Below are 13,066 nucleotides of genomic sequence, written 5' to 3' on the forward strand. Positions count from 1 at the left end.
GCGTATTACTTGGTCCAATACTTGGTTCGGGCTGAATTTGATGGATCACCCTGAAATGTTGTACAAGCATTTTTGGTCCCTAAAGGATACATCATGCTTACTCCGGTTATGTCTCAACGAATTTTGTAATCCAGATCTAGATGTTGACAACCGGAAAATGTTAACATTTAACTCCAAGAACCACTGTGCAAACACAAAAATGGTATGTTGCAAACTTGATTATAAAACCAAAAGTTGTTTTATTATGTGAACATATGCTCTAACAAAGGAGAAATGAACCTTTCAGATCTCATCACTTTGCCATTATGGTGGGTGGAACACTTTATCATCATTCAGAGAATGCTGAATTATTCACCCTAACTTCAGTTGATGCGGACACAGATGTAGGGATGATATTCCTCAGTGACTCAGGTGCTGCCGATGACCTGCTTGATCCAGCCAGTGAGCCGGGTGATACGAGTGTAGACGCCGTAGTAGTCTGGACGCCCGCACCCTTTGCCCCAGCTCACCACGCCGGCAAGGAACCAGCGACCCGAAGGCTCCTGGCAAACCAAGGGACCACCAGAGTCTCCCTGACCGAGACAGGCATGGGACGGACAAGGAATGACACTTTAATGACTGTACAGTACATAGTAATTGAGAAAGCTGATGATTACTTCAACTATGACATCACTTGCTGCTTGGATGTTTAGATTTTACTTTGTATCTTACTTTATACCTTGCTAAATACTGGTTAGCTGTATTCATATGTAATGCTAAACTCTATGAACATCTGCTTTGATTTAAAACTGCATTCATCTATTTTTTTAACACCAGGGGGCAGTGCAAATGTATCTAAATGCTACCCTGACATCCAGTATTATTTTACTCTTATTATCAAAGATGATATTCACAATCATCTCTGTCTGTACGGTGATGCCCCCACATACCTCACACAACTCCTCACTCTGCAGACCATCTCTAAAACCCGGTTAGGCCAAATGCACTGTCTGGGACAGGGTGTTGGAGGCTGCTGCTCCCCATCTGTGGATTGCCCTGCCAGTCCGACTTAGAGCTCCACAGATGGTGGACCTGTCTGCTAGACCCTATTCCAACTAAACTGCTCAAGGAAGCTTTACCCTTAGATATGTTCGATGATATATATAAAACAAATCTCTAGAACAGCCTTCTTCCACCTACGGAACATTGCCAAAATTCGGAGCATCCTGTCTCAAAGTGATGCCGAAAAACTAGTCCATGCATTTGTTACTTCTAGGTTGGACTACTGTAATTCCCTACTTTCAGGATGCCCCAGTAACTCCCTAAAGAGCCTGAATGAATCCAAAATGCTGCAGCAAGACTGCTGACTGGAACTAGCAAGAGATCATATTTCACCTTCACTAGCTTCTCTCCATTGGCTTCCCATTAAATCTAGAATAGAATTTAAAACCCTGCTTCTTACATATAAAGCTCTGAACGGTCAGGCTCCATCATATATAGAAGACCTCATAGCACCATATCATCCCAGTAGACCACTTCCATCTCAGAATGCAGACCTACTTGTGGTTCCCAGAATTTCCAAAGGTAGAATGGGAGGCAGAGCCTTTAGCTATCAGGCTCCTCTACCGTGGAACCAGCTCCCAGTTCAGTTCATTTCACTGTACCTGACAGGCATCTTTCCTTCCACTGCGATATCCAGCACAGAGCATTCTGGGAGTGACCAGGTGGCCGTAGGAGCGAACACAGGCTTCCTCGCTGACGAGGCGGACATCAACCTTCTGGAGCACATTACTGGCAGTGCCTGGATTTAGGCCGGAGGGAAAAGGTGAAAAAGTCAAGATGTGCAGCTTCAACATTAAAATATCAAAAAACAGCGATTACACAATGTAGTAGCACTTTTTTTTTATCTCTCCACAATTACCCATAAACAGTAGAGAAAAGGCCCCGTAAGTTTTCCATCCCTAACTGCGATTGCTATTTATATCACCAATCTACCTAAACTCTATTTGTTATAAGTCACCTCAATTCTTCTGAATTTTGATAAAAGGTTTCCAACGCCTCCTCTCAAACAGCCTCAACCTTTATCTTGAGATTTATCATGACACGAAAAACCACAACACAAACTTCCACCCACGTCACCATAACTCGACATGCCTCGTTAATTAGAGTATGATCATTTTTAATGAACGTTTGCTTAGCTATTACAGTAGCAGGCCTACTTTGCTCTGACATCACAAAAACACCCAAGCAATTGTTCAAAGTGCCACAGAAAAAAAAGGTTTTTAAAAGATTGCACAAATTATAGAAAAGCTTCCGGTGAGAATTACGCATTTTCGGGCACAGAGGCAAAGGCTAACGGTAATAGGTTTGATGCCAATCCCGTAACAACTTCGCAATGTAAAAAAATAAATAAACTGTGCTTGGACACAATTCTTTACAATTTCAAGCTCTCTTTGACAAAAAAACTAAACCTTAAAATTATAAAATAATAATAGATGATGAATAGCTGGTGCAATTGTTTTTTACTTCACTACATGTTTTTTCTATACCAGAAAAAAAAAAAAAAAAAGAAAGAAAATCAATCTCTGAAAATCAATCTCTGAGACTCACTGGTGAAACTTCTTGAAATGTTCAAGGAGGAACAGCCAAAAAAATGAAAAATAAACAAACTTTTCTTTTAGAAAAGCAAAACAAAACAAGGGGGGCCTGGTGGTCAGTGGGTTGGGATGCAGAAGGCAGCGGGTTCGAATCCCACCCAGCGACCAAGGGCAACCTAAACCTGGAAGAAAAAAATGGGAGGGTTGCGGCAGGAAGGGCATCGGGCGCCAAATCAACGTGCGGAACATGTTCCGCTGTGGCGACCCCTGAAGAGACACGTCGAAAGCTAGTCCATTGACTAGTCCAAAGACATGCATGTTAGGTTAATTGGTGACTCTAAATTGCCCGTTGGTGTGAATGTATCTGTGTATGTCTCTCTGTGTTGGTCCTGACTTGGACAGCTGGGGTAGGCTCCAGCCCCCTGTAGTACTCCCTAAGATAAGCAGTTGAGATAATGGATTATTAGATAATAATAAGGAGATTTAGTAATAACCATGTCTCTCAATTTCTGTCAATATTTGTAATGAGATGTTACAAGGAAGAAGAAAGGATACTGAGGGACCCCATAAGGATCCATTCTTTGTCCAGTTGTTTTCATGAGCCAATTGGCAAATTGTTGTAATTGTTCCACTGCCCCCCCATTTCCCCAACCCTCCTTACCCCCCTCGTTGAGAGTCCCCCAGCCGGTGACCCAGCAGAGCAGACCCGGCTCCAGCTGGTGTGTAGGTGGGGGCAGGCAGGCGGGTCGAGCATGTCCAGCCAGCATTGCGGAGGCAGGCCGGTCCAGCTTCAGCAAGGCCAGGTCGTAGTCATGGGAATCGTTGTCATAGTACTGGTGGAGATGGATTTGCTGAACTCGCGCCACCTCCTCTGTGGAGCTGCTGCGGCTGAGGAGGAGTTTGCCCAGGTAGACTGTCCACATCGAGGGGGAGAAGAGACTGCAGGAGGAGGAGGAGAAGAAATGGACATTTATTGTAAAATCAACAGAACATATGCCAACAAATACAAATACTAAAGCTGTGTCTGTTCTTCAAAATGTTCAGTTTTACGCCAAAATCTTTGCCATGCACTGAAATTTCAAGTGTAGTTAAAGGCTGCAGAGGCTTTTAATCATCGTACGAGGAACATTTAGAGTGAAGAATTAATCCTCGACAGGATGTTGCAGCTTGAGTTTTTGGCCACAGTCCAGCTTGCTGCTCCTGGCTATGAAAGACATAAGTGTATGTAAATACATATGCTGCCTGTGAGTCAGCCATGCTGCTACAGTTAGACACTGCACAGCAAGTAGACAACAGCCGGACTAAATATGAATACACAGAAATGTGTATTTACACATTGTAAAAAAAATGCAGACGTGATAAAGATGCTGAAAGCTGTTGAAATTCAGTGACGAAAATCAAGTTTCTCAGGTCGTGTTTGTTTTGACATTTTCAACACCTCAGTCATCACGCAGTCATCGTCGTGTCTGTCTAATCCTCTGCTTACCGGTCGTCATAGAAACAGTGGGCTGCCGACACCACCCACTGGCTGGAAATAAGTGCCCCCCCACAGATGTGGTTGCCCTGCACCTGCAGGCTGGCCTGCCATGGCCACTCGCCCTCTGAGGCGTTGGTCCCTCCAACTATACGAGTGGAGAACTGCCTCAGGCCACAGTCTGCACACACACAGAAAACATTTAAACCGTTGCAAATATGAACAGTAACTATATGCAGAATTATTTGGCAGTTACAGCATTTAAAAATGTATATGAAATGAGCATAGTAAAACAAATCATTGTGTGTTTTGTTTTGTGTCAATTATTTGTTATTTGATGTTGAAAATCTTAACATTTCATGGAAAATATTAGCTTATCTTGAATTTGATGGTAGCGACACATCTCAGAAAAGGTATAAAAGACGGGCAACAAAAGGCTGGAAAAGTAATTGCCGCAAATCAGAAAGTGGCGGAGCGTTTGAAGACGAGTTAGGTTAAGTGGCAACAGGTCAGTAACATGACTGGGTATAAAAGCAGCACTTCAGAGAGGCAGAGCCTCGCGAATGTAAAGGTGAGCAGAGGTTCATCGATCTGTGACAAACTGTGTTTAAAGATTGTGGAACAATTTCAGAAAAATGTTCCTCAGTGTAAAATTGTGAAGACTTTGATGATCTGACCATCAACAGTATCTAATATCATTGAAAGATTCAGAGATTCAGGAGGAATCTCGGTGCGAAAGGGTCAAAGCCGAAGGTCAAAACTGGATGTGCGTCATTTTCAGGGCCTCAGGCAGCACTGCATTAAATACAGGTCTGATTCTCTACTGGACATCACTGCATGGGCTCAGGAACACTTCCAGAAATCTCTGTCTGTCTGTTCACAAATGTGAGTTAAAGCTGTATCATGCAAAGAAGAAGCCGCATGTGAACATGGTCCAGAAACACTGGCAAAACTCATTTAAAATGATCTGATGCAAAATGGAAAACTGTTCTGTGGTCAGATGAATCAAAATTTGAAATTCTTTGTTGAACTCAAGGACGCTGTGTCCTGTGGACCAAAGTGGTCTCCTCACTTCCCAGACGTTTACAGACAGTTGTTAAAAGAAGGGGGGAAGCTGCACTATAGTAAACATCATCCTGTTCCAACTTTCTTGAGATGTGTTGCGGCTATCGAATTCAAAATGAGCGATTATTTTCCATGAAATGGTAAAGATTTCTCGGTTTTCAACATCGGATATGTCGTTTCTGTTCTATTGTGAATAAAATATGGGTTGATGAGACTGGGGTTGTACATACAGACATGTTCAAAATTAAAGTCAAAAGTGGGTGTGTTCTCTTACCACACTGTGTTTCATCTGAGGCGTCGGGGCAGTCGGTGATGGAGTCACACTCTGGATTTGGCTTTTTCAGACACGTTCCATTCGCACACACATAGGTCGTATCTGTACATTGCACACCTGGGCCCACCCATACACAGATGTGTACTTATAAAGCATCCACACAGTCATTTTATCACCATTTTCAGGGAAAGTACCAAATGTTTGGTTACAAATATCAGAGCTAGAATAGTAATATTGATACTATCCTACAATGCTTCAAGAGCTAAACCAAAGCTTCTGTGTCACATATGATGTGTTCTTTGCGTGCAAGGTTCAGGTTTGCTAGGATCTAATAAATCGTTTATTATTTGTGTGTGTGTGTGTGTGTTACCTTCAGTACAATTCATTTCATCTGAAGCTTCCGGGCAGTCTGGGTGTTCGTCACACACCTTGTAGTTGTCCACACATTGGCTGTTCTCTGGACACTGGTACTGAGCCGCACACACTGAAACACACATATGAACTAAGATTTGTGTGTAGTTACAATGCAAATCGCTGAATAAAAACAGAAAGTAATGTTAACTAGTTAGAAGACTTAAAATTAGAAGTCTATAGAAAGCTCAACATTATTTCACAGTAAAATGCACCAGGATGTATCCAACCAGGCCACATCTGTTTAAAAAGGAAATGATGTACAACAATATATGTATGAAGTTGGTATATTTGTATATACCACAGTTCCTCTCATCGAGTCCGTTGGGACAGTCTTTGAGTCCATCACAGGCAGGAACGCACAGGCCATTGATAGTGCACAGAAACTGGCCCGGGCAGGCTATAAAACACACAGAGAGACACGAGTGCACACACACTGTTCAGCAGCAGAAATGGGCCTTGAGAATTCATTTGTCTCTATTTCCACAGCTTACGATCTGAGAGGTTGAAGACGCTGTAGCGGAGCTGAAGGCCGGGACCTGTGATTGACACTTCGGACGTCATGACCACAGTGGTCGTCGTGGCGAGCAGGAAGAGGCGCTCGTTGTATGGCTGCAGGGCTCTGGTGCCACATAGTCTGAAAAAAGAACAGGTGCAGTGAATTCAGAAAGAAAAGCTAGTTTAATTTCTGCAGAGACAAGAAAACAGAAGACCGCACACAGTGAGAAGCCTTGTATAAAAAATTTGTAAGTGTCCTTAAGCAAGGCACTTGATTTTCTGTCTGTCTAAGGGACTAATGATAAAGTTTTACTGGGTAAATATGTGATAGAAGAGCTCACAATCTGTTTGATTTGCCAAGTACACATTAGAAAAATTTAGACTATTTTTTAAATAAGAAAAAAGTATTATGAAATCAACATTGCACAAACTGACTTAGGTGGAAATTTATCTTGCAAACATCATTGCCAGGTCATGCACTAATGTTTCCTGTCATACATCAAACCACAAACAGGTGGTTGCTATAAATAGACGTTGGCTCGTTCCACTGACAAAATGCACAACTTTTTATTGCACCAGGAGCGTCGTTAAAGTTAGAATTAGAATCGTGCATTGCTGAAGTTTTGCAGTGAAGTGCAGATGTTGGTTTTTTTTTTGTGCACATTTAAATCGGTTTATATAAGTACGTTGTGTCTCTTTAGGTAGACGTAGAAAATACACTTTGCAGTCAGGGGGTGTGTTGCTGTGCACCAAATAATTACTGGGGCTAATTACACTGCTAATTATTCTAGGTTCTGTAGCATTGGATTGACTTAATCTGACCATCAAAGCTGAGTTACACATATTGTAGGAGATCGTACCTGCGGTTCTGGACAATCCACTGTCCCTGGTCACAGGCCTGGTTGTAGCTGGCTCTGCTCAACTCGTAGCCCTCAAACTCCAGAGACAGACCTATTCCTGTACCAGGCAACTAACACAAACACACCCACATAACACATACAGTCATTAGAATGACTGTTACTGGTTATCAGTAATTTTCGATTTTATTATTCATTTATTCATGATGACGGGATGAATGAGTGTCTTACAATAAACTTCCAGGTACAGTTGGTGTCAGGGGGATAGTAGCTAGGGAAGAAAGGTGTACTCAGCGACCCCTGGATGCCTGACACTGCCTTCAGCTCTATGGTGGAGTTACAGTCTGTAAAAGTGATGAGGCACATATTTCAACTACAAATCATAGGATCCAATTTTAAGGTCAAATCTTGAATTATACAGTATTACATCGAAGCGTGGGCTTGACAGCCGCCTCTGAGAACAGAAACTGCTGCTTTTGATACATCGTGGTTGGGTCATATCCAAACTGCTATTATTAATCCGTCTGTGTGTGTCAGAATTCTGAACTGACCTATGCATTAAGGTTATTTTACCTTGGTGGTCCCACGCCTGTGCAGCCAGAGAGAAGGGGTCCTTGTAGTTATACAGTCCCTGTTTCCAAACCACTGTCATCCACTCTCCTGATGAAAGGACTCGCACCACACGCTCTTGTCTGCTGCAGCCATACACACTGGGAAGACAGATGGAAACATGGACAGAAAGAAACAGCATGTGGCATTTAATGAAAATAAAGGGGGAAAAAAAAGCGGCGACTTGACTTGACGATAAAACTCACGATGTAATGAGATGAGTGTCGGTGGGCGTGAGGGAGTTGTACACCACCAGCCTGTCCCGGCACTCTGGCAGCAGCCATTCTATGTGAAGCTCCAGCTGGAAGCCGGGGGCGGCCTGAAGGTGCCACAGGCAGGAGGAGCGTTGTGTGTCAGGGCCACGGAGAGCCAGGCGGCTGTTGGATGCCACCTTCTGGTAGCGGTAACAGTCTTGGAGAAAAATTGCCCCAAAAAAAAAAAAAGATAGTCACACCTGAGCTGGTCTTATGTGGGATCAGATTGATCAGATTGACACAGAACCTGTGTCAATGGCAGCAACTTTCTATTGGAGATACAATACATTTAAGGGATTGTGTTTTTTTTTTTTTTAATTTGCATTTCCAAAAACAAAAAACACAAGAGCAAACATGTAAGGAAGTGTTTAAATAGCATCTGCTTTAACTTAAGCTGTGATCATTAGCATGCATCCAATGCTATTAGCATTACCCAGCGAAGTCTCACATTTTCCAGAAAATAACTATTTTTCTCTTATTGTTAAACATGGGGTTTAGGGTATGAAGAATTAATCACAGGCGTAATCTCTCTATGGATTGTGCAAGCATATTTCCTCCAATATCTATTCACAAAGGATTGTCAGGGTAATGTTCATTCCAAAATATTACACATTTAAAAACAGACTAACTGGCAGAATAATGGTTAAGCCGCAGGCTTTGCAAACCAAACATCCTGGTTTCCCCATCTCTCCTGCAATGTTTTGTTGTAGTCTTATACATATATCATCTACTGGGACATTTTACAACCCCAATTCCAAAAAAGTTGGAAAGATGTAAAAACATAAATAAAAACAGCCCTTATTTTATTTACAATAGAACACGTTCCGTTCTGCTCCAAACTTTTCAGAAGTGCTGCCATCAAATTCAAACTCTTTTCTATTGTGAATAAAATATTAGTTGAGGACATTTGCAAATAATTGCATTGTGTTTTTATTTGTTTTTTACACATCTTCCCAACTTTTTGGGAATTGGGGTTGTAATTATGTGATAGTTGTCTCATTATTGGAACAACTAGATCTTTCAGAGATGAAGTCAGCGAGACCAGATTGAGGTGGCTTGGACATGTTCAGAGGAGAAACTGTGAATATATCGGTAGAAGGATGCTGAGGTTGGAGCTGAAGAACATAGAGGAGATTTATGGATGTAGTGAGAGAGGACATGAAGTTAGTTGGTGCTAGAGAAGAGGATGCAGAGGACAGGGTTAGATGGAGGCACATGATTCGCTGTGGAGACACCTGAAAGGGAACAGCCCAAAGGAAAAGAAGAAGAAGAAGAAGAAGATGTTGGCGTTACATTTCAACTATTGAGACGCATGCTGATTACAGTTCAACAAACATACAACAATTACTACAAAATTATAAATTAGGACAAAGAAAATTAAAGTAATGTCTGATACCAAATGAGGCTTTCAACAATTCTATCACTTTGGAGTCGGTTTCTGTTGAGAGAACAACAACAAAAACAAAAACAACAGAGGAGAAATTAAAGCAAATAAAGTAAAAATCGAACACTGATCCTCACGCTTAGATTTTGTGATACTTATTTGTAATTTCTGGGCAGCGTCTCCCTCTCCCTGTCTCCCCCCTCGTTCTCTCACCACTGACAGATAGTGAGGGGAGGTGGAGGAGGTATCCGTCCAAGCTGACCGTCTTCTCCTCCTCTGACCACCCATACCCCCTCAGGCCTTCCTCCAGGCTTGTGGTGACCTTGCTCAGTGTGACCCTCCCAACATGGCTGCTTGGCACAGACATCACTATCCAGAAGTGAGCTAAAACACTTCCCTCGCTGCAAACACAAAGGTCAAAGGTCACACGTGGTTTATGCAGCAAGAGTAGTGGCAATCCTACAAGGTCTGGTTTGCCACTTCACAAGAGATACTCAGTAAATAATTTTACTCAGATAAAGTAAACAAAGTTTTTTTTTTTTCAACATTTAACAGGCTACAAAGCATTGTTGCACTGCTCCCTCTGGTTTTAAAAGTGTTTCCCTTTGTCGTAAGCCGGGTGTGACCTGTTGGACGACATTTTTTTTCAACATCAAATGGACAAATGTGATTTCATCTGTTAGCGTTGGAAAGATCATAAGATACACAGTGGCAGAGGAATGAAAAAGAGGCATCGCATTGCAGCTCAGAATGTGGTTGTTGTGACTTTTACATGGAAAACCTTTATTTTGGGGGAGCACTCACTCTACCACTGAGCTACAACCCCACCCACACCTTGTCAAAAACCTAAAAGAAACAGCGATGAATAAGTGGCTGACTCTTGGCAGACAGCACAACAGACTGAGCTGTCTAATTACAAAACACTTGTTCCTTAATCTCCTCCCTCTGGGCAAAAGCGTCTACAATAATACAAAAGCTCAGCGCCATTGACTGAATCCAAATCATGTCATTCTTATTTCACCGTACTCACTGTACATCGTATGAAAACATTGTATCCACGTACCTAAAGGCAAACACAGTGGTGTAGTTGAAATATCGAGAAAGACTCGAGCCTTTCATTATCTTCTCTACCTAAAAGATGGAAGCAAGACAACATCAGTGTTCGCACAGATTGCACTGATGCATTATTTAGTGAGTCATCAGCCGTGGCAAATTAATTTCCCTGTACCTCTTTCCTCTTAGTGTCTGTGCTCTGACAATTTCCACCACTCTGGGTTCCTTAATGATGTAAGTTACTCTGTTGTACATGACAGTACTTAAGGTTTCGTGCTCACCATGTTCTGTACTCCCTTGGCCTCTTTCATGAATAGAGGGCTTTTGTGAGAGGACAGTTCGGCAGAGAAGTTCCTGTTGAGGATGGACAGGTAGGCTGTGTACTCCTGCTGGACGCGAGGCTCCAACACCCAAACATTGTACTCTGTGAAAGAAGGAGGCATGAAGCGGTGCACAGCTTACATAAAAACAACAAAGAGCTAAGCTAGAGGCTTTTTTTGAATCACAAAGGACATTTGATACTGCACATTTTGTAAGGCCCATTGTTGCAAGTTCTAAAAAAATAGCAGAACATGTTTCGCATGTTTCTTTAACACTGGATGCGCTTCCTGCTTCAACCCCTCCCCCATTTTACACTAATGTAGCCCTTGGTGCCTGGACAGGGCCACACCTGTTAGAAAGGGATTCGATCCCGTGGCCTTCAGCATCCCAACCCAACGCTCTACCCATAATGCCACCAGGCCCCTGCTAGTATGGCTAAAGATGATTGAATAATTAATGAGGACAGAAAAGTGCTCACCCAGAAAGTACCACGCCAGTGTGGTCCCCGTGACAATGAGAATAAGGATGAGGATGATGAGGAGAGCGAGCAGACACTTGCAGCCCCAAGTCCTTCTGAAGGTAGGACCCACAGCTTGTTTACCAGATTCTACCTGTGGACAACAAATTGTTTTATGCTTATGATGTTCAAATATATGATGCAACATCCAGTTTGAGGTGGGTTGTCATGCAGTGATAGAGGGTACATCAGGGCATGTCGCGCACTAAGTAAATTATTTCCCAGTGGATTTCGTTTAGCCACGAGCTTGTTCGGTTCTTCAGTTTTCTGTCCCTAGGTAAAATTTGTCCTCAGACAACAACTAGATCTAAACAGCCAAAATAGCGTTTATATTTTAGGCATATTCTTGTTTGGTTTTCCCCTTGTTATGTTGTTGTTTTATTATTTATAGTCCCACTGACTTAAACATTACTCGGGAAATTCTGATTTTGTAAATCGGGAATCATTCAAGTTGAATCTTTTTTATCTGAATTTAAAAATAGCATTTGTTTCTAATTTTTGGTCTAGTGAAACACTAAGTGAGTATATTCTACGACCAGTTGCTCATCAGTTCAAAGGTCAAAAGCAGAACCTTTTAATCAGAATCAAACTCGTACAGCATGTGTTATGTTTAGCTTGTTCATTTTGCCAAAGCAAAACTCGTACACACCGAATCATGAAAGACATTGTGAAATAGTGTGACCCACTAGGAAGCTTTTCCACAGACGAACTTGTGACAGAGAGGGGTTACATGTAGTTTTAGTCTCAGTGACACCTTCTGGCTTAAATCCCCTCTAGATATAATATCTCTGCTTTTACTTGAGAATCTGAATCTGTATTAATTTGTAACACAACTGGTTAATTCAACATAAACCGACTTCTCTCTAAATGCAACAGCTGTGTATTGTGGAGACTTGTCTCTACAAAGTCTGGTTAAAAAGCAAACAAGACAAGTGCTTCCCTTCTGAAAAAGGCCTACATTCATGGCATTCTGTTAAATGCAGGTTTGCTCTAAAGTCTATTTTAAACACAACTGTGTTTCGGGATAAGCATTACTGACCCCATTGTTCAGAGAAGCAGGGGCGACTTCCTGATTACATGAAATTGATTTCTTCAAGCCGTTTCCGAGCGCCATCGCATCATTCCTCGTCTTTTGCTCCTTGAGAAAACATCTTAGTGTCCAAGCAGCCCATCGGTGACTAAATTCCCAATCTAACAGCTATTATTTAGTAGATCACATAACCAGACATGTTGCTCCGACAGACAGAAAGTGGCTCCCTCTCTGTTTGTAAGTCCAAAGGTTAGGAGGAAAAAAAACCCACTGAATATTTTCAGCTCGTCTGGATCTGTACATTGCTTAGAGATGAGTTAATTTATGACCAAAACACATCCACAGTCATAACTGATCCCACTCATCATAGAGCACATCTACGAGTCGAGTCACAGTGAGTCAGGTAGGTACAGGTACGCTGACATCACTAATCATCACCTGGCAACAGTGGTGCTCTCAGTCAGCTTCCCCGCACAGATAAATCTGATGGGAATGAATTCAGGCTTAGGCTATATACAGCACAAACTCAACTCATTTCCCAGAGTTCATTAGATTTTCCTTGCAAACAAGAAACCCCAGCGGACGTCTGCACCACTGCTGCAAAGAGAGGAAGCCTGGGGGCTGAAGCTAAGGCGGGGATTTGTGTGTGATACAGTGAAGTTAGTACCTTTAAGTTAAGAGTCCTAAATTTAATTTAACAGCAATTTTCAACGGGATTTCTTGCGTGTTATAGAAAGCAATAA

The 13,066-nt window shown here is 42.2% G+C and overlaps 1 protein-coding gene across 1 annotated transcript; it reads right to left on the reverse strand.

Annotated features, from left to right (window-relative positions):
- Positions 1–219: 219 nt before the first annotated feature.
- Positions 220–12,577, reverse strand: LOC137124377 (transmembrane protease serine 6). The gene is made up of 18 exons (XM_067499270.1): positions 12,333–12,577; positions 11,255–11,387; positions 10,737–10,879; positions 10,466–10,533; positions 9,616–9,803; positions 9,415–9,456; positions 7,971–8,175; positions 7,729–7,865; positions 7,387–7,499; positions 7,159–7,268; positions 6,295–6,437; positions 6,102–6,200; positions 5,760–5,873; positions 5,390–5,506; positions 4,063–4,231; positions 3,238–3,515; positions 1,644–1,780; positions 220–572 (listed from the first exon to the last, which is right to left on the reverse strand). The coding sequence occupies exons 1-18, from the start codon at positions 12,405–12,407 to the stop codon at positions 408–410; spliced, it is 2,436 nt and encodes an 811-aa protein (XP_067355371.1). The 5' UTR covers positions 12,408–12,577; the 3' UTR covers positions 220–407.
- Between the last annotated feature and the right edge of the window lie 489 nt (positions 12,578–13,066).

Source organism: Channa argus, chromosome 3 (assembly GCF_033026475.1).
Source record: "Channa argus isolate prfri chromosome 3, Channa argus male v1.0, whole genome shotgun sequence".
In the NCBI taxonomy this organism is placed as follows: Eukaryota; Metazoa; Chordata; class Actinopteri; order Anabantiformes; family Channidae; genus Channa; species Channa argus.